The 26,523-nt window shown below is 41.5% G+C and overlaps 1 protein-coding gene across 1 annotated transcript; it reads right to left on the bottom strand.

Moving 5' to 3' along the window:
- Positions 1 to 10,010: 10,010 nt before the first annotated feature.
- LOC124287884 (sorting nexin-16-like) lies at positions 10,011 to 25,999 on the bottom strand. Its single transcript, XM_046724363.1, has 8 exons — positions 25,750 to 25,999; positions 25,471 to 25,709; positions 23,199 to 23,285; positions 21,446 to 21,594; positions 20,267 to 20,336; positions 18,819 to 18,955; positions 13,118 to 13,255; positions 10,011 to 11,315 (listed from the first exon to the last, which is right to left on the bottom strand). Exons 1-8 carry the CDS (start codon positions 25,997 to 25,999, stop codon positions 11,186 to 11,188), a joined length of 1,200 nt encoding a protein of 399 aa, XP_046580319.1. The 3' UTR covers positions 10,011 to 11,185.
- Between the last annotated feature and the right edge of the window lie 524 nt (positions 26,000 to 26,523).

Here is a 26,523-nt window from a genome sequence, read left to right as displayed (position 1 = left end):
CTCTGCACAATCCTGAAAAACACCACCCCTCCCCCACAAACACCTTCTTATTGTCACACTCAGGCATTTTGTAGTTGAAAAAGGAGGGGGGTACATAGTCCCCCGTAACTTGGAGGGATGCGTGTATACCACAGTCACATGCCGCAACATGGACTTCACTATGGTACAACTGCAGTACATATAAACGGGCGGTGGGGTAGCCTAGTGGTTAAAGCGTTGGCTCGTCACGCCAAAGACCCGGGTTCGAATCCCCACATGGGTACAATGTGTGAAGCCCATTTCCGGTGTCCCCCGCCGTGATGTTGCTGGAATATTGCTAAAAGCGGCGTAAAACTAAACTCAGTCAGTCAGTCAGTCAGTACATATAAAAGAAGGCATGATAAGGTTTTGATGTAAAGTTATAAAGTGCAACGTCACATATTTTATAAGAGATGATATCAGCAAACAATAATGTTTGTGTTCTGATACTTGCAGGTATCATTCTCTGTTGAATATTATTTGAGGACATCTTTAGTACAAGAGCCTTGCCCTTTCTCAGCATGAATATCTTCAAACTACCATTACTTTTAGAGTTAGTCTTCATCTGGAAACGGTGTATAGATGTGTAAATGTCAGTTCCTGAATGTTTAGGGTGAACACATCTAATTATCTCCCTTCTTTCGACGTGAGTGAGTGTTACACACAAGAGTGAGTGTTTCCGCCATAACATGACTGAAAAATATTTTGGTGTAACATCTGTTTGAAAGTATTTCAGTTGTATCATGGGTCGTCAGCTTGATGTTGCACAACAGCCAGTAAGTGTATGTGTTCATGAGGTGAGGTGAGATGAGGTGAGGTGAAATTGGGTTTTACGTCGTGCCTGAGAATATTTTGCTCATATGACGACGTGCATGCGTGTGTATGTGTATGTGCGGCTGCTTGTACTAGCCCAGACTTAAGCTGGTTTTATAGTGCTAGCCCACTGAGATACCATGCCGCAGTGAAGCATGAATACCCCACTCAGACACATTATACTGACTCCCGAGCCGACCAGTCCTTGTTGTACCCATTAATGCCGAGCGCCAGGCAAGGACCAACAAGTACCATATTTTAACGTCTTTTGGTATGACGCGGTCGGGGATCGAACCCGCGACCTTCCGCTCCCCGAGCGGACGCTCTAACCACTACACCACGGAGGCGGTCGAACATTCATGAGACCCACAAGCTATGTAGACAGTCTAAGATGCTGTACTTTCTTGGATATAGTGATGTTTTCTGAAAAAGAGGCAAGGTAGAGGGGTGTTGCCCTTTGCAAACTTCAAAATATGATGTTATACCATGACTCCACTTGAAATGAGTTAATATTTGACTGCATAATACTTGCAAAACATCTTTTTCAATAATACTGCATCCCCCAGCGAGGATGTGACTAATGCATGGGTGTGGTCTGTACTCAAGAAACTACAGTCTGTATTGCTGTTGTGTTAAGGTCATGCGTCACCTGTGGGAATCCAGGTGAGAATACACATCCCCAGCAACCACTTCTTGTCATACAAGGTGACAAAATGGATTTGGCGGTCAGGCTCGTCGACATGGTTGACAGCATCTCACTGTATTACATCTGTGTGGATTGATGCTCATGTCAGGCACTGGATAGTGTAGATTTTATTATCTGCAGACCACCATCTGACTATGGCATTAAATAAACACTAACACGTGTGCATTGCTTATACTCTTGTCACTAGACCATAAATAGGGATGGTTGCAATAATTTAAACAGAAATGAATATGTTTTGTTGCGAGAGAGATTGTAATGTATAAGCGATACAAGTGGGCATTATGATTAGGCCATATATATATCTTTAAGATGGTTTTGAGACAGATTGAAATTAGTGAAAAAAAGTACGAGATTTTATCCCTGCTTTTGGGAAGAAATTGTGAATAATGTGTGTATAACATCTTTGTACTAACAAAAAAGCATTGTGTCTAGTGTGGTGTTTCAGGATACATGTACTTCTAATATGGTTCTCGTTACTGGGGAACGTACCAGTTCTTGGTTTATGTGGAGCAGTACTAATCTGAAAACTGTAACTCCTTTTATTTATTCCCGAAGCACAAAACATTTACTTTCAGGACAAAATGTTTGTAAACCAACTGAAAAAAGATAAGGCTTTAGTTTTGTTGAATGATGTACTTGTCGGTTTGTGCTATGCTGTAAAGTTGACTGATGTCCATTATACTGATTCTCCATCAATTCAGTGTTAGGGCTCTGTCTCTTCCCATATTCATTATGTTGATACATTCCACTGTTTCAAGTAGAGGAAGTGATTTGTGTGAAGCATCTGTGCTGAAAGTCTGTATGTGAATTAAAGTGTATCACAAAGTACAATGGCTGTGTCTTTTCTTGTTAATAAGCTGAAGTGAAATAAGCTTGAACTTTACACTGACAAATATTTCACTTGTTTATGTGTGAGTGAGTAAGTGAGTGAGTGAGTGACAAACCAAACTTCCCTTGTCAGGGGCGTCCGGGTGTAGTGGTTAGAGCGTCCGCCCGGAGAGCGGAAGGTCGCGGGTTCGATCCACGACCGCGTCATACCAAAAGACGTTAAAATATGGTACTTGTTGGTCCCTGCCTGGCGCTCGGCATTAATGGGTACAGCAATGACTGGTCGGCTCGGAGTCAGTATACTGTGTCTGAGTGGGGTATTCATGCTTCACTGCGGCATGGTATCTCAGTGGGCTAGCACTATAAAACCAGCTTCAGTCTGGGCTAGTACAAGCAGCCGCACATACATATACACATGCATGCACGTCGTCATATAAGCGAAATATTCTCAAGCACGGCGTTATTCCCAATTTCACCTCACCTCACCTGCCTTGTCAGGACAAAGATCTAAACCCCTGGCAATAATACCCACTTGAGATTGTGGGTTATGATATATATTTGTTGTTGTAACCTGTTGTCTGATGCGTGTATATTGTCCAGGAGCCTTGGACTGTTGTCTAACAACAGCACCCAGGCGAGAATATTTACAGTCAGCTGTCCTTTAAATAGAATATTATCGAATGCAGCATTAAATGGCAGACAAACAATATCAGGGATGGGTGATCAGGCAGACAGTGATGTGTCTGAACCAGACATGAATACTGGCAAGCGGAGATGTTTAGCCAAGACAACGTGGACTACTGCACAGGATATTCACTCAGTAGAACTCATTCTACCAAATCTAGATGCAGTAGAACTGGAAGAGAAACATTCTACCAAATCTTGAGTAAAGAGCTGATCTCGGAGTTCGATTCCCACATGGGCACAATGGTTCCACACTGGCATGAACAGTATTTCAATCAGTCAGTCAGTCAATTATGTCAGAGCATGTCCGTATACTTTGGGAGGAAAACAGAGGAACTTATGGTTTCTATTTGAAAGTAGATCATGTCACATTGTACAAGGCTTAAAAAATACTGTTGTAGTTCTGATTACACTCAAAATTTACAATTGTAGGTATACTTTTGAAAACTTCTTACTCCTCATGCAGCTTTGAAGGCTGTTCCAGTTATATCAAGATGTGTCAGTTAAATAGGTGAGGTGAGGTGAGGTGAGGTGAAATTGGGTTTAACGTCATGCTTGAGAATATTTTGCTCATATGACGATGTGCATGCGTGTAGTGCTAGTGTCACTGGCTGCTTGTACCAGCCCAGACTAAAGCTGGTTTTATAGTGCTAGCCCACTGAGATACCATGCCGCAGTGAAGCATGAATACCCCACTCAGACACATTATACTGACTCCGAGCCGACCAGTCTTTGTTGTACCCATTAATGCTGAGCGCCAAGCAGGGTCCAACAAGTATCATATTTTAACGTCTTTTGGTATGACGCGGTTGGGGATCGAACCCGCGATCTTCCGCTCTCTGGGCGGACGCTCTAACCACTACACCACGGAGGCGGTCTTAAATATGGAGGAAAACTGGAACTGTACCTGACTGCTTATACTGGTCTGAACTCATACTGGTTTTTAAGTCTTATCAAGATACAACACTACAGTTTAACATGAAATATTCAACTCAGACACATATATTCTGAGCAAACCCAGTCTTTATTTTATCCTTTTAATGCTGAGAGCCAGGCATGGAAACAACAAGTACCATATTTTAATTATTTCTTTTCTGTTTTGTGGCCTGGGTTTGAACCACTGACCTTGTGTTCTCCATGCAGATGATCTGTCCATGGAGGGAATTCAGGCAAGCAATAGTTACTTACAAACTCAATCCTGGTGAATTCTTACAAAACAACAGACAATGTCAAGATTTCATCATTTTTAATAATGAAAAAAATATGTATAGCATTTGAAAATATATGAAAACAATTGTACAGTAAAAGATTGGGGTTCTGTAACTGCAGCAACAACGTATTGCTTATTCGTTTAATATTCACCCCCAGTCGTGTTAAAAACTCAGGGATACAATTCCTCTTAAAATCATCAGGAAGTGGGCGTGTCACATTAGATGACATTCCAAGAACAGGCTCATCTCAACAACACTGGAGTACAGTCATTATGGAATACTTCAAGGCTGGTCATTTCTAACTGGGGTGTGAGGATTGTCATAGGCCTGATATATCAAGACATATCCAGGGATGGTTTTGCTGGTTGGTTAAGCAAGGGGTATAATTAGAGTCAGTATTTTTATCCATGACATTGAAACTGTGAGTTGAGGTTCTAACACCATGGAACAAAATAAGAACAAATCAGTGATTCAAACCCATGGTCATAGGTTCCTGGCACGCCTAAGGGAAGTAACTCTTCACAACAAAATGAAGAATTGGACAACCTGGACACTCATGCCCCCAAACCACACAAGGACAGGGCAAGCATTTGAGGAACCATGGTCACAGGTTCCTGGCATGCCAAAGGGAGGCAACTCTTTACAACAAATTGGTGCCTTTGACAACATGGCTACCCATGTGCCCAAACCACACTGACACAGGTATAGCATTTCAGGACACATGTGGGTATCCTGCTGCCGTTAATGACCAGTCCTTGAAGGGGACCGACAATATTCTACTGGTATTCCCATGGAGCCGATTACCGAGCATCCTAACTAGTGCTAGAACCAAACCTTACCAGTGGCAGTAGTAACATTACCAGTACTAAATTCAGCCTTACTAATGTACCAGCCTTAAAGTTGGTAGTACAAACCTTTTTTTACTACTGCTAAATACAGACCTTTTTGCACTAAATACAAGCCTTTCTAATGCTAAACGCAAGCTTCACTGGCTTGTACTAGCATCTCTTGTCCCTAATTCAAGCCTTGCTAGTGCTGAATGTAAGCTTTACTGGTGTTTAATTCAGGCTTAACTGTGCTCCCATGGGAATCCTGTTACTCCTTGCCTGATTTGGACACCAGAGAGAAGACAATGTTTGACATTATGAAGGTGCACCCATAATCTCTCTGTGTATAAAACAAGCTACCTGTGCTCTTCACAAAAAGCAACATTTTGTATAAAAATAATTCGGAAATAAGCACATGAAGCAACATGCCAATACATCTGTACAAATCTATGCGGAGTTGTGTACGTGACATCGGTAGAGTATAGACACCTGTTACAAGTCAACATTTTAATTTGTAAATCACCAATTTCTTTTGGTATATATCAAAAGATATATTTGCAGAATATATACATATGGAAAGCATGGCATGACAGAACTGGACACTTGTTATTATGCGTGACATCGGTAGAGTATAGACACCTGTTACAAGTCAACATTTTAATTTGTAAATCACCAATTTCTTTTGGTATATATCAAAAGATATATTTGCAGAATATATACATATGGAAAGCATGGCATGACAGAACTGGACACTTCTTAACCAACTTCAAGACAGTTGTACACATATTTATCAAAGCATCATCAATTATGTTTCTTGTTTAAAGGATAGTCTGGTAATCGTAAAAAGAGGTGAAACAAAATTGATGTAAAGTGATATTTCCTCAAACAACTCTTGAAACAACCTGCTAAAGCAGCCCTGAAGCAAATACTTGTGGCAAACAAATCAAGCAAAATAACAAAGGCATCAAAATAAAACTGAATGGATGCATTCCTAAATTAGAGCCCTGAACAGGTCATGGAAATAGTTCACACTGAAAGCACACTGTATTGACTAGACACTGACTATCTTGATGTATTCAGCTTGATGTATTGTAAACACCATCTTAGTGAGAATCTCACACAGTTCCAACACTAAACAATTAGCACCAGGATAGACATGATACAGTCAAGTCATGACATGCATCATGATATACGTTTTTAAAGTAACTTCTGTATTTTACGAGTGTCAAGTTTCCATGAGGTAATGGAGTGAAACAATTTAACCCCCATACGACACAATATGCCTAACAAAATATTTCAATTCAGTCCCCATCCACATCTTTTCCCTGTCTGACTTTTATATTTTTCAGATTCTAAAGCAAGAGCAGGTAACTCTAACCTGCTTACTCCCACAAAATAAAAGCTACAAGACTTTTTGGCATGTTTAGTGCATCTTTGACATCACTCAAACTAGATATGCACTAACGTTCATGAATTGTTGTGAAAAGGATAAAAGTAATAGTTATGGTAGCTATGTTCTGAAATAAGTTTGCCGAATTAAAATAAGAGTCAGAGGGGTAAAAAGGTTGCTTAGTGGCATCATTTAGGCAAACTGAAATGTTAAACATATGATGCTTGAAGATTATACACGAGTCAAACTGTGTATGTGTTTGTAAACTGAGTGAGATTTGCATTAAGGCTGAAACACACTGACATAGAATTTACCACAAGCCATGAATACTCCTCAAGAGAAGTTAAGAAGACCATTATCCATCAGTACTTTACATATGAAAGAATGAAGTGTTCCTTAACTTCTGTTGAGTAGTATATAGTGGCATCTACCTATGACTGGCTAAAACACAAACATTGTAGCTATTGTAGATTGTAGCTATTGTAGACTGTAGCTATTCACACTATCTTGGATAGTGAGTGAGTGAGTTTAGTTTTATGCCGCACTCAGCAATATTCCAGCCATATGGCGGCGTTCCTATCTTGGATAAATGGGGTCTACAATCAATGTTCAATATAATTTAGTAATCATTATTAGCAAAAATAACTCTATGGTTGTGATGAAAATAAATAATATTTTGCCAAAATAATCACTCGGAAATGTGTAAACCTTTTCACAACCTAAGAAAAATGATAACTTATTGGTTGTGCAATTGACAATGGCTGCCAGGAGGTCAAGAACTGAACAAACTCTCAAAGTATTGTTTGACAAAATTCATAATACCTTTCTCGTATTTGTTTTGGTGGAACTGGGTGGAAAATATTGTAATGAATGCTATAAAATTACAAAAAGAGTAAAGATATAAGTAATGATTGGCATATCAGAAACTGTCATCTGTACAAACAGAAATAAAAAAATAACTTCCAAGGGAGTCTTATTTTCTTATCTCTGTATTCTAGAATGGCTAAAAAATAATTTTAATTTATTGTTTAAATATGGTTGTTTGTTTAAAGCTCTGACATTCAAATACATTACATTCAGCTTTACTTGTTTCTGCAGTTGATGTAATTTGACTATTCATGAACACTGTGTAATTAAACCAACTAAGAAAAACGCAAACAATGCCCCAACACACCACATTAGGACAAAAGCCTTAACTGTCTCGACTATTGCACACACAAGACTAAAGCTAAGGTTGAAATAAGTGAAAAATGCAAAACAAAAATAAATAAAAACAATAAAAATAGGATTCCAAGTAGATACAGTTTTAGTTCATTATTTACAAAGAGAACTGATAGGGAAACAAGCCATTGGTGAGTGATGATCGTTTTACGCAGCTTTTGAAAATATTCCAACAATTTCACGACTAGGCCAACAAACATGAGCTTCACACATTGTGGGAATCAAACCAGGACTCGCAGCAGGATAAGCTACACATATAACCACAAGGTAACCAGCCTCCAAAGACTGAAGAGCTGTACAGTCTGTTTGAGTCAGAAACGGACTGATGAATTGCAAATTTTTTCATTGTACAAAACTGCCACAAAAATATAAATAGTACACATGTTTATCATTTACTAATACCCAACAGCTTTCTTATATTTGAAAATTTTCCGGACTCCACCAAAAAGTTGTTTAAGAAACTATCATTAAAATATTGACACAGTTCACTATTTGTTACGAGGGAGGAGTGCAGAGAAAGGGACAGCCAGGTGTTAGGAAGCATGTGCACAAGTGCCGACAAAGTTATTGATTCATTAACCTGTGCTGTGCCGCTCCATCCTTTCTCGCACACCCGGCTGTCCCTTTCTCAGCACTCCTCCCTCGTAACAAATAGTGAACTGTGTCGATATTTTAATGATAGTTTGTTTAACAACTTTTTATTTTTAGGACATCAATTCTGCAAACACCTCTCAGAGTTGGTGTGACGTTTTCATTATGATCAGTGTTCATTGAGTATTTTATGGTTATTAGTTTTCGAGTTAGATTGCAATTCATCGGTCCGCTTTTGAGCCAAACGGACTATATTATGTAGGTGTCATACATTTGAGTCATGCTGTAGGAAGTGAGTGAGAGAGTGAGTTGGGTTTTACACTGCTTTTAGCAATATTCCAGCAATATTACAGCACGGGACACCAGAAATCTGCTTCACACCTTGTACCCATGTTGGGAATCGAAACTGGGCCTTCTGCGTGATGAACTGAACACTTTAACCACTAGGCTACCCCACCACCCCATCACACAGTGGGAAGCTGTGACCGTGACTTATAAATCTCAAATTGTGGACACCCCAAATGTGCTAACATGCATGTATATGCTCTTGTGTTTGTCATTGGAAATGAGTGAGTGAGTGAGTTATTATTTAACGTCACATCGGCAATATTTCAGCCATATCGGGACGAGAACACTTGACATTGAAATAGAACATTGGAAATAACATCGTAATGAATTTGGAAAAGATTTACATACTCTTTCAGGATGAGTTTATGTTTGTCTGATCCGATTGTTTCATGACATAATGAGTGAGTGAGTTTAGTTTTATGCCGCTTTTAGCAATATTCCAGCAATATCACGGCAGGGGACACCAGAAATGGGTTTCATACATTGTACATACATGTGGGAAATCGAACCCGGGTCTTCGGTGTGATCAGTGAACATCACACAGTGTGGAGCTGTGACTGGTGAGTGATTGAGTGATTGATTGATTGAGGTTTTATGCCGCTTGCAGCAACACATTGCAGCATTATCATGACAGCGACACTATAAATGGGTTTCACACATTGTACCCACATGGATAATCGAATCTGCTTGAGGAGCCAAAGCTTGAACAGTTCTGTGGACAGGCTATCACTGTGAGGAGCTTGACGATCTATGATAAGTCATAATCCGCCAATGTCACCAGCTAATGCTCTGTCAGCCCTTAATACCAGCATGTTATTCTGAGGACTCTTTACTGGGTATACAAGATGATACCATAAATATCCTCACCGCTTGCGAAAGAAGTCGAAAAATCAAAACAATATTACAAATACTGATTTGAAGAAGAAAATCCAATAACAGCTTTGTTTCCCAGATAAAACAAAAATGGAAATAACTTATATTAAAATTCACTGGTTATATATATTCCCGTTTTAACAATTTTAAGGGGAGATTAAATATCTTTTTCCAAAGGAAACCATTAACTTAACAACACCTTTGGAATAATACTGTTTTCAACCAATCAACAAATATTTGTCCTAAAACCTTTTCTGAATTACCACTAAAAGAGATAAAATCATCAGGAAATCAGAATAATATTATAATACTGACTCAGATTTCGTTAAAACAGATAAAATTCATCGTGCAAATTTATCCACTTTCAACAATCAAAATCTTTACATTTGAACTAAAAAAAATAGGAACCTTACAATAATAAGTAATGGTATTCAAGGAAATAAAAAAATAGGACATTAAATTCAAAATTATAACAGTACAGGTCAGCTATATATTTTCAATTGCAAAGTTGAGATCAGAATTGTAATATCAAGTGACAAAACTACCTCTCATTGCTGCTGGAGTATATCTAAGCAAAGCATTTATCTCAATCTAAAGCAATGCTGAACACAAGATAAGTACTCTGGCATAGACTGTCAGTATCATCACACAGCTCTACAGCCCATAACTTTCTGTTATTTCAATGTAGTAAAAATATGTTCATTATTTTTGCGCAAACTTGAGACACAAATGGAGAAATACTCAATGTAAATGTAAATAATTTTAAACATTTTTCGGACTGACTTTGATATCCTGAACAATTTCAAATACTTCCTACTTGACAGTACACAGCTGAAATCATAGACCAAGGACTTTTGAAATACACAAACTGTTACCAGTAATCAAATCAAATTTGATCTCTACTAATACGTATTCATGGAAATGTATTCATGGCTGCTTAATACTTCAGTTATTAATTAATTGTGATGCTAAACATATGGAACTATTTTTTTCTAAATTGAAATAACATAGAAAGTGATGGTCTCTGCAGCCTGTAGGGAAACTCCATACAAATAAGTTATCATAAATGCGTTATATGTACAAGATTATCACCGAATTTGGGACGATGGTATTTATATACAATTCATCCAGTCATGATTGTTCTGTAGACAGAATTCCGGACATGCATTATCCCATTAGCATGTAATATGTACAGTGTGTATCTACATGAGCAATAAATATTCAAATTGTGAAAGTGCCAATATGCAGTCATTATCGTGTGAATATGAAATTAATTCAATTGATACAAAACAAAACATTCAAAAGGCACGTGTATAAAATGTCATCCACATTGTGAGAGAGAGTAGCACTTCAGAAAACAGGGTCGGACACCCAGAAATATCACCAGTGTCTTGTGAAGATACAACTATAAAGAATTATATTATTCCACACACTGTACTGTGACAATATGTGAACGTCACAGTTATTTATGAGCAAGGCTGTGCAGATCACATACATGCGGTATATATGCGATTTCGTGATTAATTCCAAATGGTAACTTGAGAATTTAGATAGTTTTCATTTCATGTTAGAGTTCTCGGGAGGTTAAATATTGACGAGCACCATGTATGCAGATTCCAACAGGTTTGTTCACACTTTTGGCCACGATAATGGAGCAGAAGGGAGGTAACTCCAACTATGTATTATCTTCTGCCTCGCTGTGCACCATGACTGGGACCACGTGGGATGTTTGGGGGCTCTTTCCGACAGCCGGATGATCCTTGTCTGGAATCGGTGTTGAAGTTTCCCGATTCCCATCCTCGAGTCTGCAAGGAAACCATGGTCTCCAGTCAGTGGAATGTGTAACAACAGCATAAAACTGAAGGCCTTAAAATAATGGAAGGGTTACATTGGAATTCTTACGAACTCAGGTTTCAGAGACAGTTTCAGGGGTGGAAATAACCCGACATCCGAGTCCAGTGTTTTTTTCTGTCGGGCAAGCAAATTTGTATATCACACTGTACCAGTGTCCAGTTGACTTTCCAATGTTATTTATGTTGTTTATTTAAAAAATCAGCAAGAAAACGGGCAGTATAGTGGAAAAAATTATCAGGGCAAGTGACTTTACATGTGCCACTGTACTGGAGTACACTATCAATTTTAAAGTTATTTCCACCCCTGAGTTTGTAAGCTGTGAAAGTCAGGAAGGGAGTAAGTTTGGGTATAAGCTGTTTATAGTATTCCAATGGTATCATGGCATGTCAGTTTAAATGTGTAAGGCAATCCCATAGTGATGCAAATCTCACACATTCATCACTCAGCACTGAGCATGGGTATTGAGCTGCAAACTTAGAAACAAAATCAGGGCACAGTGCCCTAGCCAGCTGGACCACCCATGCCACTGGGTACACTGACTGACATACAAATGGTGTCTAAATAACCCAACTATGACTGGTGCTGACTTTAAGGAGTGAGTGAGTTTAGTTTTATGCCACAATCAGCAATATTCCAGCTATATGACAGCAGGCTGTAAATAATCGAGTCTGGAATCAAGTCAGACAATCCAGTGATCAACAGCATGAGCATCGATCTACGCAATGGGATACGATGACGTGTCAACCAAGTCAGCGAGCCTGACCACCCGATCCCGTTAGTCACCCTCACAACAAGCATGGGTAATTGAGGACCAATTCTAACCCGGATCTTCATGGGTTTTTGACTTTTAGGAATATGCCTAACCTGGTGTTGTTTGACCAAACAAAATGGGATACACAAAGTTTTGACAGTATCTGACAATTAACCACATCAGACTAAAACTTCCTGAAACATTATATCAACATGTATAAATGCATTCTCTTCCCACAGGTTACTTGTCGTATCTTCCTATGAACCTCTGTTCTAAAAAGGCCTTAATTCGCGGTTCTCCTAAAATCCCCTAGCGGCTAAAAATCTCAACACGAATTATCTCCCTTCTCTCTATCCAATCAGAACACATGTTACATCGACTTAGATCCAACTAGACTAATACAAGCAAATGTGGGGCCACAAATATCCCTCCTCTGCCGGGGACTTGTGTTGATGTGACACACAAGGCATTTAATGGCTAGCTTGCCCGTTGTCAACAAGGGCGATGGAGGCGCCAGTGATCCGCTATTACATGACTGAGTTCTGTCTAGAAGAAATGTTTGTGCATCGTGCAGGGGAAGAGGTTCTAGTTTTCCCAAAGCATATGGAAATTACCGAGACCTTGCGAATGATCACTTTTGAAACAACATCGCTGATTGCACAACTAAATCTGATTGCAACCAATCACGAGGCCTGAAGACCTGCACCATGAAAAGGCCGTATTAGAACAGATGTTTGTAGGAAGATATGACAAGTAACCTCTGTGAGAAGAGAATGGTATAAATGGGAATGAAAGAGAAATATTAAAAATGACATCAAAACAGAAAAATAAAGATAAGAATAGTTTGGTCAAGTTTACAAAATAATCCATGCAATGAAATAGGCTTACCAAAATAATTTACTTCAGATGACTAATACCATTAAAAATTATTTTAAACAAAAATTATTCAGTTGAAATCTTGCATTCTATGTGTATGAGTACAATGAGAGTACAAGACCGTACCTGCTGTCACTAGAGGGCAGGGGATGAGACTGATCAGCTTCCGGCTCCAGGCTGACCTCCATGTCACATTCAGCCACGGAGAACTCGTTCGATATTGGCGACATCAGAGCCGACGTGTCCCTCACGCCTGACACCTCCCTGCAAAACAAACATGACCTCAGTTTGACCTCAAGACTTGGACACGAACATTTTCATATTTGTCTTTGAGTAGTTGGTTGTTGTTTAATGCCACACTCAGAGATGCCAACCCTAATTTAGCCCTATTGGTCAAAAACTGATGCCAAATGACTAATTTTTCTAATTTTTCCAAAGGGTTTTCATATTTGATAAAAAACATATAGATATTCTAAGAGCCTGTTATTAACAGTGTATTCGCCTAAATCAGTATTAAGTATCCACATAAAGCTTGATACTGAATAAAATGTGGTTGAAATTTATTGTGTATGGTATGTATGCTATTTGATAATTTGATTTAATGTATTTTATTAAAAAATTGTATATTTTTACTGCTATCGTGCTAGCGTATATTGTGTTGTTTTATTCATAATGAATACAATAAAATCGTATGGAATGGCATCTCTGCATACTCAGCAATATTCCACATATGATGTCGGTCTGCAAATAAGGAAGTCTGGACCAGACAATCCAGTGATGGACATATGAGCATCAATCTACTTCATTTGGATACTGATGACATGCAACCCGTAAAGATCTGGCTTAAAATTGATTTTCAGTAACCAATGCTTGTCATAAGAGGCGACTAACGGACCTTCTCGATGACTTGGCACATGTCATTGTAACCCTATTGCGTGGATTGATGCTCATGCTGTTGATCACTGGATTACCTGGTCAAGACTCGATTATTTACAAACTGCTGCCATATAACTGGAATACTGCTGAGTGCGGCGTAAAACTACACTCACTCACTGACGATGACATGCACAGACCAAGTCGGCAAACCTGACCACATGATGATGTAAGTTTTTGAGTAGAAAAAGAGATACTGTTTCCATCATGACAAAGCTTCACTGTTGTAGATATTGGCATCAAGGCACTGGCAACCACCTAGAAATTCTAGAACAATGTACTCAAAATATGATAGAGAACACCATACAATACACCCACAACTGGAAGGTTGCTTAATGGAAATTATTACCGAGGGCGAAAATATTGGGGGTCATATTTTTCATACGATGCCCCAGGGCGAAATATCACTTTGACACAAACAATGCTATGATGTCATGTTTATTGACATTGCGTTCCAAGGTGGGTAGCCAGCCTAAGTTTGAAAGTAGATTTGGTTTATTTTCCTCAACTTGACGACTTCGGTAATAAATAGAGCTTTATATTCGTGCCTATATCATTGGTCTCTATTCTGTAGTAGGCTGTATGCTAGACATACCATCATATCTCTTGTCTGCAGTAGACTATGCTTGACACACCACCAGGTCTCTTGACAGAGGGTCCAAACTCCAGCAGCCACCACGGAGGATCCAAGCTCCACCAGCCACTGAGGGTCCAAACTCCACCAGCCACTGAGGGTCCAAACTCCAGCAGCCACTGAGGATCCCAGCAGCCACTGAGGGTCCAAACTCCACCAGCCACTGAGGATCAAAACTCCACCAGCCACTGAGGGTCCAAACTCCAGCAGCCACTGAGGATCCAAACTTAACCAGCCACTGAGGATCCAAACTTCACGAGCCACTGAGGGTCCAAACTCCACCAGCCACTGAGGGTCCAAACTTCACCAGTGAATGCTGATCTTAACTCCTCGAGACACAGCTGGTCCAAACTCTACCAGCCACTGAGGATCCAAACTCCACCAGCCACAGAGGATCCAAACTCCACCAGCCACTGAAGGTCCAAACTCCAGCAGCCACTGAGGATCCAAACTCCACCAGCCACTGAGGGTCCAAACTCCAGCAGCCACTGAGGGTCCAAACTCCTCCAGCAGCCACTGAGGATCCAAACTCCACCAGCTCCAAACTCCAGCAGCCACTGAGGGTCCAAACTCCAGCAGCCACAGAGGATCCAAACTCCACCAGCCACTGAGGGTCCAAACTCCAGCAGCCACTGACTGAGGTCCAAACTCCACCAGCCACTGAGGATCCAAACTCCATCAGCCACTGAGGGTCCAAACTCCACCAGCCACTGAGGATCCAAACTCCACCAGCCACTGAGGGTCCAAACTCCACCAGCCACTGAGGGTCCAAACTCCACCAGCCACTGAGAGGATCCAAACTCCATCAGCCACTGAGGGTCCAAACTCCACCAGCCACTGAGGATCCAAACTCCACCAGCCACTGAGGGTCCAAACTCCACCAGCCACTGAGGATCCAAACTCCACCAGCCACAGAGGATCCACACTCCACCAGCCACTGAAGGTCCAAACTCCACCAGCCACTGAGGATCCAAACTCCACCAGCCACTGAGGGTCCAAACTCCACCAGCCACTGAGGATCCAAACTCCACCAGCCACTGAGGGTCCAAACTCCACCAGCCACTGAGGGTCCAAACTCCACCAGCCACGGAGGATCCAAACTCCACCAGCCACTGAAGGTTCAAACTCCACCAGCCACTGAAGGTCCAAACTCCACCAGCCACTGAGGATCCAAACTCCACCAGCCACTGAGGGTCCAAACTCCACCAGCCACTGAGGGTCCAAACTCCACCAGCCACTGAGGATCCAAACTCCACCAGCCACTGAAGGTTCAAACTCCAGCAGCCACAGAGGATCCCAACTCCACCAGCCACGAGGAGGAATTCAAACTTCACAAGCCACTGAGGGTCCAAACTCCACCAGCCACTGAGGGTCCAAACTTCACCAGTGAATGCTGATCTTAACTCCTCGAGACACAGCTGGTCCAAACTCTACCAGCCACTGAGGATCCAAACTCCACCAGCCACAGAGGATCCACACTCCACCAGCCACTGAAGGTCCAAACTCCAGCAGCCACAGAGGATCCAAACTCCATCAGGCACTGAGGGTCCAAACTCCAGCAGCCACTGAGGATCCCAACTCCACCAGCCACCAGGGTCCAACTCCACAAGCCAGGGTCCAAACTCCACAGCCACTGAGGATCCAAACTCCCACCAGCCACTGAGGGTGAGGATCCACCAGCCACTCCACCTCCACCAGCCACTGAGGGTCCAAGCTCCACCAGCCACTGAGGGTCCAAACTGAGGATCCAAACTCCACCAGCCACAGCAGGATCCTAAACTCCACCAGAGATTCAAACTCCACCAGCCACTGAGGATCCAAACTCCACCAGCCACTGAGGGTCCAAACTCCAGCAGCCACTGAGGAGGGTCCAAACTCCAGGGTCCCACTCTGGAGGAACCAAGCTCCACCAGCCTCTGAGGGTCCAAGCTCCACCAGCCACTGAGGAGGGTCCAAGCTCCAACAGCCACTGAGGGTCCAAAAACTCCAGCCTCAGCCACGGAGGATCCAAGCTTCACCAGCCACTGAGGGTCCAAACTCCACCAGCCACTGAGGATCAAAACTCCATCTGCCACTGAAGGTCCAAACTCCAGCAGCCACTGACGATCCAAACTTAACCAGCCACTGAGGATCCAAACTTCACGAGCCACTGAGGGTCCAAACTCCACCAGCCACTGAGGGTCCAAACTCCACCAGTGAATGCTGATCTTAACTCCTCGAGACACAGCTGGTCCAAACTCCAGCAGCCACTGAGGATCCAAACTCCAGCAGCCACTGAGGATCCAAACTCCAGCAGCCACTGAGGGTCCAAACTCCACCAGCCACTGAGGATCCAAACTCCACCAGCCACTGAGGGTCCAAACTCCACCAGCCACTGAGGATCCAAACTCCACCAGCCACTGAGGGTCCAAACTCCACCAGCCACTGAGGGTCCAAACTCCAGCAGCCACTGAGGATCCAAACTCCACCAGCCACTGAGGGTCCAAACTCCACCAGGCACTGAGGATCCAAACTCCACCAGCCACTGAAGGTACAAACTCCACCAGCCACTGAAGGTTCAAACTCCACCAGCCACTGAGGGTCCAAACTCCACCAGCCACTGAAGGTTCAAACTCCATCAGCCACGGAGGATCCCACCTCCACCAGCCACGGAGGATTCAAACTCCACCAGCCACTGAGGATCCTAACTCCACCAGCCACTGAGGGTCCAAACTTCACCAGCCACTGAGGAGCCGAACTCCAGCAGCCACGGAGGGTCCAAACTCCGACAGCAACTGAAGGTCCAAACTCCAGCAGCCACTGAGGGTCCAAACTCCACCAGCCACTGAAGGTCCAAACTCCATCAGACACTGTGGATCAAAACTCCACAACACAACAGTTGATCAAAATTCCAGAAGCTGTGAATCTAGTATCCTCAAGCTGACTGGTTCTGGTTCTGCTTCAGCACACATAACACACGTGACTCCACCGACCCAGTGAGTCATCGTGGATACCGAGATCTTTCCATCATTGTGACAACTAAGCTGTTATATCTTGGAGTTTGCTTGGATGTGGTCGGTGTATGTCTTCTAGAAGGATTTTTCAAATTCATGTACTTCTGTCGTGTAGATGTATGATTCGTCCAAGTGTTGATCCTGAAACAATCCCGCCAGCTGCAGATAACATCCATCAGATAAACACAAAATACCCATTTCTGTCTGGCATTTCAAATGTGGAAATCAAAATGCATTAAGTCTCATTATTGTGTATTTTTCTCACAAGAAATTGGAGATAAAGTGCGCACACCTGCTAAGACTCAGTTGAGAAAGTACAGTCATCGTAATCCCTGTTGATAAACAAGAAGATAAAATGCAATAATACAACAGAGAAAGCTGCACAAACAGGATATCCCTTGACTAATGATATCCCTTGACTAATGATATCCCATGTCTAATGATATCCCTTGACTAATGATATCCCTTGACTAATGATATCCCTTGACTGATGATATCCCTTGACTGATGATATCCCTTGACTGATGATCCCTGTCTAATGATATCCCTTGACTAATGATATCCCTTGACTAATGATATCCCTTGACTGATGATACCCCTTGACTGATGATATCCCATGACTAATGATATCCCTTGACTGATGATATCCCTTGACTGATGATATCCCTTGAAAGCTGATATCCCTAGACTGATGATACCCCTTGACTGATGATATCCCATGACTAATGATATCCCTTGACTGATGATATCCCTTGACTAATGATATCCCTTGACTGATGATATCCCTGACTGATTATATCCTTGACTGATGATATCCCTTGACTGATGATATCCCTGACTGATGATATCCCTGACTGATGATATCCCTTGACTGATGATATCGTGAGTAAACAAGGAGGCAAATTACTGTGTTTTCAGTCACCATTCAGAAACACACCATGACAGAATCATCAACCACATGTAAGAAACATGTAGATAGTTCCTTTCCTTACCAACATGAGTGTTGTGAAATTGCAGATAGTATAACAAATCACATCTTCCAAACCTGACAATTATACAGCATGAATTCATGCAGAGACATCATTGAACAAATCCATGTTGACCTTGACATGACCTTTTGGAGATGTTTTGACAGCACGGTGACCTGTAACCTTTGACCTATGACCTATGACCTTTATGACAATATTACAGCAGGTGCGTACTCTGGGACATCCCCAACAGACTGCCATAGATATTGTTTGATTTCATCACAGAGGCTTTGACCTACCGGAGACGTTTCGACAGCATGGCGACCTGAGACTTGTATAGGTCCAACTCCTCCCTCAGCAATAGGATCTCCCGGTCTCTGTCGTCCAGTACCTGTCGGAGATGGTACGTTGTCTCTTCCAGGTTCTCACATAGAGCCTGAAAGATACACAGGATTTGTTTTCATTCAAGGACCTCAACAACATGCAAGGATGTTGAAACGATTCTGGCGTATGGGCAAAACAAATGTCCTACTAGTGGAGTCTTTCTCTTTTGCAGATCAAGGTTTTTATATTCCTTTATGGCATGTAACACAAAATGCTCTTCTGGTTTCATGCATAATACTGACAGATGTATATGCAAGTATATGCATGTACTTCATGAATGGTAGAAGAATTGAAGAATGAACATAATGACGATGATGATTATCATCAGAACTGCTTATCATATGGAGTGCTAAGAGCATCACAATGGCTTTGCTGTTTAGCACCTCTCCCGGCAACATACCAGCTGCATGATGGCTACATGTATGGACCAGGCAATCCAGTGTTTGATATAATGAGAAAAGATTCCCAGATGTGAGGATTACCGCAGATTTTGTCAAGTCTCACGGCCAGCATCAGTTGCTGAATAACTGTTCTAACCCCTAATCCTCACATGGTACATCACAATGATACAAGGCCGATTGCAAACAATATCAGCAACCATAAAAGATGCTATTCAGTGGCAGGTGCTCCTGATATGATCTTTTTAAAATTGGTCTCTGGTCTTCAGCAACCCATCCTTGTCATAACAGGTGACAAATTGGATCTGGGTGCTGTTGTACAAAACGATCTTAGCGCTAAGGTGACCGAAACTCCCACACCTTAACATTGACTTAAGGTAGCCTTAGCGCTAAGGTTGTTTTGTACAACGGCACCCAGGTGGTCAGAAAGGCTGCAATGATTCAACCAGACCTTGATTCGATTCGATTCTCGATATTGGACCCTCGATTCGATTCTTCATACATGTAAAAAGATCAGATTTCATTTAACTCTCCGACTCGGCTTTTTTTAGCGTGAAACCCATCATCAACTTGCCGATGCCTACTAACAACAATTCTCATTGGATAATTTGCCCAGTGTCAACCAATCATGTTTCGCCTTATTTCAGCATTCGAAACTGCTCGAGTTGGAATCAAAATTGTGTTCTGGCTGTGTGGAAATAATGTAAATGAGTATTCAAATATTGAATCGAAATAGTGATAATAGTTATCGAAAATCGAAACTAAGGTGTCAGATTTGATTTTTGATGAAGCCCTAGTGGTCGGACTCACAGACTCGGTTGATGCATGTCATCGTATCCCAGCTGGGGAGATCGATGCTCATGATGTTAACCACTGGATTGATTCAGAGTTACTTTTTTAGAGATCATTGTCATGTAGTTTAAATATTGTTGAGCAAAGTGTTACTATGGCAGCAGGAAACTTACCCGACTCTCTTCAAGACTGTCATGAGGCCCGGGAGGATCATCGAAACAGAAAAACTCCCGAACTGGCTTGCTGCAAGTAATGAAGGAAGGAGTGTTATCTTCATCTATTATAGAGGGAGTATGATACTCTCTTTTATCAAAAGTAGGAGCTGAGCTAGGTAACATGAAATTGGATTTAACATAGTGAGTGAGTGAGTGGCGTGAGTGAGTGAGTGAGAGTGAGTGAGTGAGTGAGTGAGTGAGTGAGTGAGTGAGTGAGTGAGTGAGTGCGTGAGTGAGTGAGTGAGTGAGTGAGTGAGTGAGAGACTCCATTTTTTAACAGTATTCTCGTCATATCATAACATGTGAACTGAAAGTGGAAGGAAAGCCTGAAGCGATACAGATATCACACATTTACTACTTTGGTGAAACCCATGAGCATGGAGCTGATATAGGATTCGGACCACGATCAGGGGTTCCTTGCATGCCCAAGGGAGGCAACTCTGCACAGTGATTTACAGTGTATTATCTGATTGTACCACCTATACCCTAGTGTAATGACTATTTGGGCATGAAATGGACAGTGGGTACTACCAGCAGTCTTCCACATCCCAGGTAGTCCTTGTAGTGAGTCTAGTTTTATCCATGGTTATGTCACGATCGCCTCCGTGGTGTAGTGGTTAGAGCGTCCGCCCGGAGAGATGAAGGTCACGGGTTCGATCCCCAAAAGACGTTAAAATATGGTACTTGTTGGTCCCTGTCTGGCGCTCGGCATTAATGGGTACAACAAGGACTGGTCTGCTCGGAGTCAGTATAATGTGTCTGAGTGGGGTATTCATGCTTCACTGCGGCATGGTATCTCAGTGGGCTAGCACTATAAAACCAGCTTCAGTCTGGGCTAGTACAAGCAGCCGCACATACACATACACATGCATGCACGTCGTCATATGAGCAAAATATTCTCAAGCACGACGTTCAACCCAATTTCACCTCACCTCACCTCCATGGTTATGTCAAACATTGGTAACCATGGTAACAGGTATCAAGGGAATACTTTAATTAGTGTGACAAGCAGTTTGGGTTTCCAACATGGTTGTTACATGGCTAGGATTCTACAGTAGAGAAGAACCGATTTGAAAGCAAACAACTGGATAATAGCTGATCACACAAAAGTAAAATGGGATTGCATATTGACCCAACCTGTTGCAGATGTCACTGTGCCCTGTGACGTTGTTGAGGAAAGCCTGCAAGCCTTGCAACCGATCATCCAGGAACTCCCGCTCATAGTTACTACGAAACCAGCGTTTAGGTGGAAGAGAAAGTCTGATGCCTGGGAACATGCTCAGCAACTAAATTGAAAAAAAGAAAAAGATAAGTACCTTAGGTACACAAGTTTTCCTTTATCTAGTACTGATAAAAAAAAGTTATCAGTTACGTAACGGATGGAACTCGGGTACACAGGACAGACAGGCCCTGTGTAGGAACCCATGGTTAGTCACAAGATATATTGTTGAATAATAATAATAATGTTAATTTTTGCGCCTAGAATCCAACACGATGCTGTTATCTGGGCGTTACATTATTACCCTGACGGAATTGTACTTTCAAAGCTGCTACTAAGCGCTAAGCGCAACCGTATAGGTCCGTACATCCGCTTTTCAGGTACCCATTTTAAACAGCTGGGTGGACTGAGTGCAATGTGGACGAAGTGCCTTGCCCAAGGACACAACATAGTATGAGACCCAGGTCACAAATTTTGGTGTCTCCACCGGGATTTGAACCCAGGCCTTTGGCATCAGAGGCCAGCATGCTAACCACTACACCACTGTGCTCCACACACAATAGCCACAACAATATAATAACTGGCTACCATGTAGCTACACTACAAGTTGCAGAAGTTCATGTTTCTAACTGATTTCCACCTGTGAAGATCCAGGTTAGAATTGGTGTTGTGCAACCCAATGCTTGTAGCAAGAGGCAACAAACAGGATCAACAAGCATGGGTTACTGAAGATCGATATTCTAGCCCGGACCTTTGCGGGTATCAGGTATTAAGCTATTAGGTACCAAGGCAGAAAATCTGAACTAGTCCCAATCTATTCTAAGGATCCTAACAGATATTAATACTCCCCAGAAATGTCTGCTCAACAATTTTCTCTGGTGATTATCTAACTCCATCAAAGACTAGTATCAACATACACTCCAGCACATGACCACAGCTCCTAGATGTAGAATCAGTGAGAGACTAAATGCACCATTAACTTGGAGGAAGTTCACATTTCATTTTGACATATATATTTGAGTAAAGATATAGGTAATTGTTGGTTAGGTAACCGGGAAGCAAAAACTCATCGCAGCCCTCTTCTAAACAATCATCAACCCTGTTTGGATACGCCAGTCTGTAATCCTATCTTCACCAATTAGCTCTACTGACTGAATTTGGTTTTACGACACTTTTAGCAATATTCCAGCAACATCACGGCGGGGGACACCGGAAATGGGCCAATTAGCTCTAATAACAAGACCTGTGAAGGTCCGGGTTAGAATTGGTGTTGTGCAACCCATGCTTGTCATAAGAGGCAACTAACGGGATCAGGTGATCAGGCTCGCTGACTTGGTTCACACGTCATCGTATCCCATCAATGTACATGCTGCTGATCACTGGATTATCTGGCCCAGACTTGATTATTTACAGACCACCATCACATAGCTTTAGTTAAACAGGGGTGATTTACACATCAGTAATACCAAGATTGAGTGAATAAGCATGGTTTCGCGCTGCCAGCACTATCACCATGGTGGAAACCAGAAATAGGCTTCACACATTGTATCCATGTGTGAATCCCAGTTTTCTGTATGGCAGGCGAACGCTTTAACCCTTTAACAAATAGGCTACCCTATTGTCCTTAATACCACAAATACTATGGCAATAGCATGTATAGTATGAACATACTTTTTCATTCAGATGACTGAAATCTGTATAACGGCGGAAGACAAACCAGGATTCATGATCTGACTTTTCAACCTGTATCTTGTAGACCTACAAAGAAAAATATAAACATGGTAAAATGATGCTCTTATCTTGCTTATATATATTTACCCAAACCTCTCAATACATACTAATACTCCTGAATAATGCAGGTGATGGAGCCAATACTGATGAATAATACAAATGAATAATACTGGTGATGGAGCCACAGGGTTCAAAATCCCATCGCCCGACGCCCGGGACAAGTCATTTTCATTTCGGACAATCAAATAATGGTATCTTACTTGTCCGTGGGCTACTAGTACTAGGTAATGTCCACTTACGGTTTCAAGCTGCAAATAAACTTGGTTTTAATTTCATATCTGCTCAAAATGTAGCTATTAAATTTAGTAAAGTAGAGTTATCTTTCTTTGCTATTTATCACTTTTCAATAAATAATCCAGTAAACATTAACATCAAATACCATGTTGATTTATTCTTTCATTATTACATCATCATGATTATGTCATAAAATCAGGGCAAGGGGAAAATTAGTCAGGACAAGTTACTTTCTTAAAGTCACTTAATGTGGCTTTTAAAAAAAAATTGAGCCCCTGAGCCAATACTGGAGAATATTACTGAAGAATAATACTTGTGATGGAGCCATTACTGATGAATAAACCTGGTGATGGAGCCAATACTGATGAATATTACTGAAGAATAATACTGGTGATGGAGCCAATACTGATGAATAATACTGGTGATGGAGCCAATACTGATGAATATTACTGAAGAATAATACTAGTTATAGAGCCAATACTGATGAATATTACTGAAAAATAATACTGGTGATGGAGCCAATACTGATGAATATTACTGAAGAATAATACTGGTGATAGAGCCAATACTGATGAATAATACTGGTGATGGAGCCAAAACTGATGAATATTACTGAAGAATAATACTGGTGATGGAGCCAATACTGATGAATAATACTGGTGATGGAGCCAATACTGATGAATATTACTGAAGAATAATACTGGTGATAGAGACTGATGAATAATACTGGTGATGGAGCCAATACTGATGAATATGATTACTGATGAAGACCTGGTGATGGAGCCAATACTGATGAATATTACTGAAGAATAATACTGGTGATAGAGCCAATACTGATGAATAATACTGGTGATGGAGCCAATACTGATGAATATTACTGAAGAATAATACTGGTGATGGAGCCAATACTGATGAATAATACTGGTGATGGAGCCAATACTGATGAATATTACTGAAGAATAATACTGGTGATAGAGCCAATACTGATGAATAATACTGGTGATGACCGATGAATATTACTGAAGAATAATACTGGTGATGGAGCCAATACTGATGAATAATACTGGTGATGGAGCCAATACTGATGAATATTACTGAAGAATAATACTGGTGATAGAGCCAATACTGATGAATAATACTGGTGATGGAGCCAATACTGATGAATATTACTGAAGAATAATACTGGTGATGCCAATAAGAATAATACTGGTGATGGATAATACTGATGAATATTACTGAAGAATAATACTGGTGATAGAGCCAATACTGATGAATAATACTGGTGATGGAGCCAATACTGATGAATATTACTGAAGAATAATACTGGTGATGGAGCCAATACTGAAGAATAATACTGAAGAATAATACTGGTGATAGAGCCAATACTGATGAATAATACTGGTGATGGAGCCAATACTGATGAATATTACTGAAGAATAATACTGGTGATGGAGCCAATACTGATGAATATTACTAAAGAATAATACTGGTGATGGAGCCAATACTGGAGAATAACACAGGTGATGGAGCCAATACTGAAGAATAATACTAAAGAATAATTCTGGTGATGGAGCCAATACTGATGAATATTACTGTGATGGAGCTAATACTAAAGAATAATTCTGGTGATGGAGCTAATACTGAAGAATGATACTTTAATGGAGCCAATACTGAAGAATGATACTGTGATAGAGACAATACTGAAGAATAATATGGTTTTACGGCGCATTTAGCAATATTCAATCAATATTACGGCGGGGGACACCAGAAATGGGCTTCACACATTGTACCCATGTTGGGATTCAAACCTGGGGGTCTTCGACTTGACGAGAAAACACTTTAACCATTTGGCTACCCCATGGCTCAAAAGATTATCTGGAGCTCTGACTTTTCAAATTCATTTTCTAAAATGACTCACAGTGAACTTGGCTCTCTCTTCCATGACCTCATATCCCTGGATGGGCACCCTGATGTCTTCTGGGTAAAGTGTCTCCGGTTCCGCCTCCACCCGAATCTCGGGAATGGTACTTGGGTCAACAGGGCAGGTCTGCTTCAACACCCGGATGTTCAGAGCGAGGTGGGGACATCGCTGGAGATGATCCTTCAGACGTGTCCAGCAACGTAGGTGAGCCTGGTGGGTCACTACATTCCTCGAAACTCAAGGTCGTGTTCACATCATCGTCCCCGTCTCCAACACTGATGGTAGATATGGCCGACGGCGCTTCCGATGGCTTCAGAGAGGCATAAGTCGTCATGGACATGTCGAGACTCATTGGCTTGGACACAGTCCGTCCTGGCGTGGAGGTCTTGTGATCATGAGCCAGAAAGGAGGATTTCCGGTCAAACTGAACCGATAACACTGCGGTTCCGTCATTGTGGAAACTTTCAGTGGCACTGATCCCAACACTTCCACTGTCCAGGTTGCTAAGGTTACCTGAGGAATTCATCTTGATGCGGTGACGATCACAACTTAGTGAATATGCAGCCTCTGAGAGATCAACAGAATGGAGTCTTTCGTGGTTAGACACATATTCATTTCTTCTTTTCAAGCTGTGACAGTTGAATCATGTTCTGCAAAACATAAAACAATGATGTTAAGACAAGGGTAAGATATTTATTCACTGCAGGCATTGATTCAAGATACCACAAGTACAACTTCATTTTCCATATTGCATCCAATCACTGACGTAGCCTTTGAAAATAATTCTTGTTTGAAGGTGATAAATTGTGCTGAGGATAAGTAAGATGAACATTCTCAGTGACTAGTAGCATATTATTGCTGCTGTTGCAAGTATTTCACTATCTGATAAACTATTGGAACAAGCACAATACAGTGGACCTTTCCAACCTAGCAACAAGATCAATTATTAGAAAACCTGATCAATACATCGACCCTGACGCCTGTTAAACAGTGACTGAGTTTACCTTTAAGCCGCTTTTAGCAATATTCCAGCAATATTCCAGCAATATC

The sequence above is a fragment of the Haliotis rubra genome, unplaced genomic scaffold, assembly GCF_003918875.1.
Source record: "Haliotis rubra isolate DU_JTF1 unplaced genomic scaffold, ASM391887v1 Scf408, whole genome shotgun sequence".
NCBI lineage: Eukaryota > Metazoa > Mollusca > Gastropoda > Lepetellida > Haliotidae > Haliotis > Haliotis rubra.
The sequence above is the reverse complement of the archived record's forward strand: the minus strand, read 5'-3'. Positions and strand labels throughout refer to the sequence as shown.

Bases quoted from the DNA above. Each gene is read 5' to 3' on its own strand.
- LOC124287884 (XM_046724363.1), bottom strand. From the start codon at position 25,999: ATGAATTCCTCAGGTAACCTTAGCAACCTGGACAGTGGAAGTGTTGGG. The intron at 23,286-25,470 runs GTGAGTCATTTT...TTTTCTTTGTAG, and splicing joins AAGAGAGAGCCAAGTTCACT to GTCTACAAGATACAGGTTGA. The intron at 11,316-13,117 runs GTACGGTCTTGT...GTTTCCTTGCAG, and splicing joins CTGCCCTCTAGTGACAGCAG to ACTCGAGGATGGGAATCGGG.